This window comes from Thermobia domestica, chromosome 2 (genome assembly GCF_964235325.1).
Source record: "Thermobia domestica chromosome 2, izTheDome1.hap1.1, whole genome shotgun sequence".
Lineage (NCBI taxonomy): Eukaryota > Metazoa > Arthropoda > Insecta > Zygentoma > Lepismatidae > Thermobia > Thermobia domestica.
Window position 1 is genome coordinate 109,281,097 of NC_137455.1, and position 4,288 is coordinate 109,285,384.

The 4,288-nt window shown below is 40.4% G+C and overlaps 1 protein-coding gene across 1 annotated transcript; it reads right to left on the reverse strand.

The window, feature by feature from the left end:
- Window positions 1–420: 420 nt before the first annotated feature.
- Window positions 421–3,715, reverse strand: LOC145679131 (uncharacterized). The gene is made up of 2 exons (XM_081749724.1): window positions 2,313–3,715; window positions 421–427 (listed from the first exon to the last, which is right to left on the reverse strand). Exons 1-2 carry the CDS (start codon window positions 3,713–3,715, stop codon window positions 421–423), a joined length of 1,410 nt encoding a protein of 469 aa, XP_081605850.1.
- Window positions 3,716–4,288: the final 573 nt, after the last annotated feature.

Genomic DNA, 4,288 nt, shown 5'->3' on the forward strand with positions numbered 1-4,288 from the left:
GACGAAATTATGAAAACTGTTGATTTTTAGTATTCAACGCACTTACACGAAAATAATTGTACAATTAGAAATTGTTGAAAGTTTTGAATGGGCAATTATGTATATGCGTGGTGTAGTACAAGTATTTGGAATATACGTATTGTATTGTGTTATCAACTATTGATACAAATAGGCTGAAGGATTTACGTAGTATTTGCGTTTGCGACAATATAAAATGTTATGAGAATGACATGATACCACGTGATTGTCAGACTTGCATTATATAGTAATTAGATTTATGTTTTATTAAGATATAGAGGTACATATTACGCATTAATATAGACACAGATTGATTTATTTTATTTTAGGCATGAAAGAGAAACTCCATATATTGGCGTTGACTGTGGAAAAACAGAGACGTGTGTACATTACAATTTTCCATTAGTATCTGAAAAGTTACACAGAATATAAACCTTCATCCAGCCTATGAGGTGGGTGCTCTTTGACTTGGCTATGGAGGCGATGCAATTTTTTTTTTTTTTTTTTTTTTTTACCAGCTAGCCTACGCTAGCTACTACCCGAAGAGGGTTACGCCCTCTGTAGGGGAAGAGATGTTTAGTATATTCTGCTATTCAGAAAGCAATGGTTGGGCTATGGGTAGGTACAGAAAACTTTATTATTCAAACTTTCACAGTCATTATGGCCTTTAACCATAATCATGAGGAAAGGTAAATACATAAACTGCAGTGAGGGAAAACCATAACTGTAAGTGATATGATGTGGAATGATGAAATGAAGTGCGAAACTCACTACAACACATAGGTTTTGTTAGTTGAACTAATGCTGGTTATCTTTAGGGGCTGCGCTAGGCATCAATGAGGACAGAGGAGCCCTGTTAGTACACAAGGTGTCACTGTGCATGTGATGGCCATATGTGAGGTAGATGAGCGGCTGTAGTGTATGGCTCGTAGTAGACGGCGTCTGGGTGGTCTGGAGGTAGAGTGTAATGGTACAAAGTGAATAGTAATGAGAGCGGAGGGAACAAAGCGGCAACGGGAGAGGTACTTCGGGCATGATCGTCAAAAGTTTGCTGAAGAAGTGGATGATTGTTGTGTAGGCGCTGGGTAATATATTTAGTGCGTAATGTTTCTAAATGATATAAGATATGCGGAAATGTAAGTCTATGATAGAGATCTTGAGTGGGACTTGGTAATTTGATACGATAAGCAATTCGCAAGGCATGACGTTCCAAGATGCATAATTTCTCATAGTATGAGGTCGGAGCAGATATCCAAGCTGTAAATCCGTACGTCAAAATCGGGCGGAGGAAAACTTTGTACGTGTTAAGAAGTGTATGAGTATGGAGTCCCCAGGTAGTTCCAGCAAGACCTTTCAGAAGATTGAGGCGAGAGTACGCCTTCTTGGAGATATCTTTCAGATGTGGTGTCCAGGTTAGTTGATGATCGAAGGTTACTCCTAGATATTTGACACTGCGAGTAGGTTTTAAAGGTACATCTTGTACAGAGAGGTGTAAGAGTGTTGGGTTGCGGTGTACACGTGAACGATGCTTCGGGGCAAGAAATACAATACATTGAGTTTTTGCTGGGTTTATTATCAGTCTCCAGTGGGAGCACCAATCAACAAAGACATTGATAGCATCCTGGAGAGCCAGATTAAGCTGATGAATTGTTTTGCCAGTCGCAAAAAGTGCAGTGTCATCGGCATACTGAAAGAGCTTAACATTATCTGGGACTGCTGGGAAGTCGGAAACGAATAGAATATATAGTAAGGGCGACAAAGCCGATCCTTGGGGAACTCCAGAATGAAGAAAAATAGGAAATGAAAAACTAGTGTTGATACAGACATAAGCCAATCGACAGCTAAGAAAATTAAAGATGAATCTAAGGTAAGCAATAGGCAGGCGGAGCTGTTTGAGTTTATAGATGAGAGCGGGATGCCAGACCTTGTCGAAAGCCTTCTCGAGATCAAACAGGACCAAGCAGGACGGGTTGCCTGTGTTAAAGTGAGTATAGATGGAATTTGAGAGGCGGAGCAATTGGTCATTAATGCTGAAAGAAGGTCTGAAACCAGCTTGCTCGAGTGGAATGACGTGGTGATGCGCCAGGTATGAATGAAGACGTTTGACAATGATGCGTTCCAGTATTTTACTGAAGGTCGATGTTAGTTGAATAGGACGGTATGAGCTAACAGAAGCAACAGGTTTATGTGGTTTGAGAAACATAAGAGTTTTCGAAGTTTTCCAGTCAGCAGGTACAAAGCCAGTGCGAAGGATAAAAGTAAAGATGTGACAAAGCAGATATAATACTACGTACGGACTTTCTTTAATGTGTCTATATGTAATAGAATCCATGCCAGGGGCTGTGTTACGTCTGTGAGCTACAACTGAATTGATGTCAGATATAGAGATCGGTGTAGTAAGAGGATTGTTTTCAGGCAGAGTGTGATTAACATTAGGCTGTAGATGAGGAGAATCCAGATTGAGTTTGTCGACTGGATGAGAACGGTGTGGAATTTCAGGTGCAAGAGGCGTAAAGATGTCCTGGAGATATCTTGCAAATGCATTGGCCTTGTCTGTATCAGTGTGCAGCGGAGTATTATTGTCGATAAGAGGATATGTTGTACGAGTATTTCGACCTGTAAGCTGTCGGAATCTTTTCCAATACTGAGTGGGATGTGAAAGTGAGCCGAGATTGTAGCAAGCTTTGACCCAGCATCGCAATTTGTAAGCCTTAAGATAGTTGTGCACCGTTCGTTGCAACTGCCTGTAATGATGAAGAGAGTCAAGGTTGCCAGTGGCAGCAAAATCTCTATAAAACTGTCGGGACCGTTTGATCAATGGTAAGTATTGAGGAGGTAAAGCGGGTCGAAAAGTCGAAACTGTTGACTTAGGGATATGTTTGTCTGTGGCGTTATGGATAGCATTAACTAGAGAATCCAAAGTTTCAGAAAGTCCTGATTCTGTAGCTGGTGGCTGTAAATGATGAAGATGATCCTGAAGATACGATCTGTAAGCTGTCCAATTTGCTTTATCGTAACGATAGACAGTACGGGGAGAAGAAGACTGAGAAGTGGTAGTTACACGAGTCTGAATGTCTAGCTTGATTGGAGCATGATCGCTACCAATGAGATCAAGAACGTTAACACAGCTACGATGTGACATGTTGTTCGAAACAATAACTATATCTGGAGTAGTCTGACTCGCGGGACGAGTCGGTTTTGGAAGTGGCAGAGTCACTCCAGTAGTATGACTGGTGATGTAGTTGAGGAAACGATCCCGTTGAGTATGTGTCCGGCTATGTAAATTCACATCTGCCATAATGATGTAGGTACGGAAGGTATTGGAGATATACTGAAAGAAGCTGAACGGAATATCATGCCCAGGACGGATGTATATAGTTGCTACAGTCACATACAATTCCTGATAATATAATGATGTGATAAGGTATTCAGGAAGATTAGGCAGAGTCGGAGAGTGACTACGAAATGGAATAGAAGGTGAAAACCCAATCGCTACTCCCCCGTTGGCTCGCCTAGCAGGGAAAGTGCTATCTTGGCGTAACAGTTGGAAGCGAGGTATGCGGCATGACAATCTGGGTGTGAGATGTGTCTCATTAAGGATAAAGGCATGGATTTTTTCTTCGAGTAAAAGTGCTTCGAAGAGCGGCTTATGCTGTGGTAAAGAACGGATGTTTAAGAACAAAAAGGAGAGCGCCATAATGCAGAGAATGATGACAGGATAGCTGTTAAACCTCCGTTTCGAGTACATTTGAGTGATAATAGACGACATTGCCGGAATATGTTGGATAGATATTGGCGTGGAAAATTGCCTTAGCCGCGATTTGAATTTGTTGGGCGATGTGATCTCGAAGGAATGGATGGATATTTTGTAGCGAGAAGGTAAGAAATGTGAGAAGCTGATGGACAGTTACAGGTTGCTGTAAAGCTGTAAAGCACAATTTATGCTTAGAGCAGTTAAAATATGGGATTATATATGGGAACTTATATGCGAAAATTTGGTAGACAGAACATTTTTTGTCATTTATTTAAAAAACTATTGTATAGTTACAAGAGAATTTTGAATCGATTTTAATTTATTTAGGAACTACCATATACAATATTATAATTATTTACGGTGAATGCGGTAGCAACACATGATTGCATGAAAATATGTGGAGCCATCTATTGTATAAATTGGAGAACACAATTATGACTGTACTCGATAGAGGCACACGATGATGAATTACACACTTGTAACATTTCTGATAACTACATAAAATGTTATGAGAAC

What these genes read in the sequence shown, in the direction of transcription:
- LOC145679131 (XM_081749724.1), bottom strand. Translation starts at nt 3,715, where the DNA reads ATGGCGCTCTCCTTTTTGTTCTTAAACATCCGTTCTTTACCACAGCAT.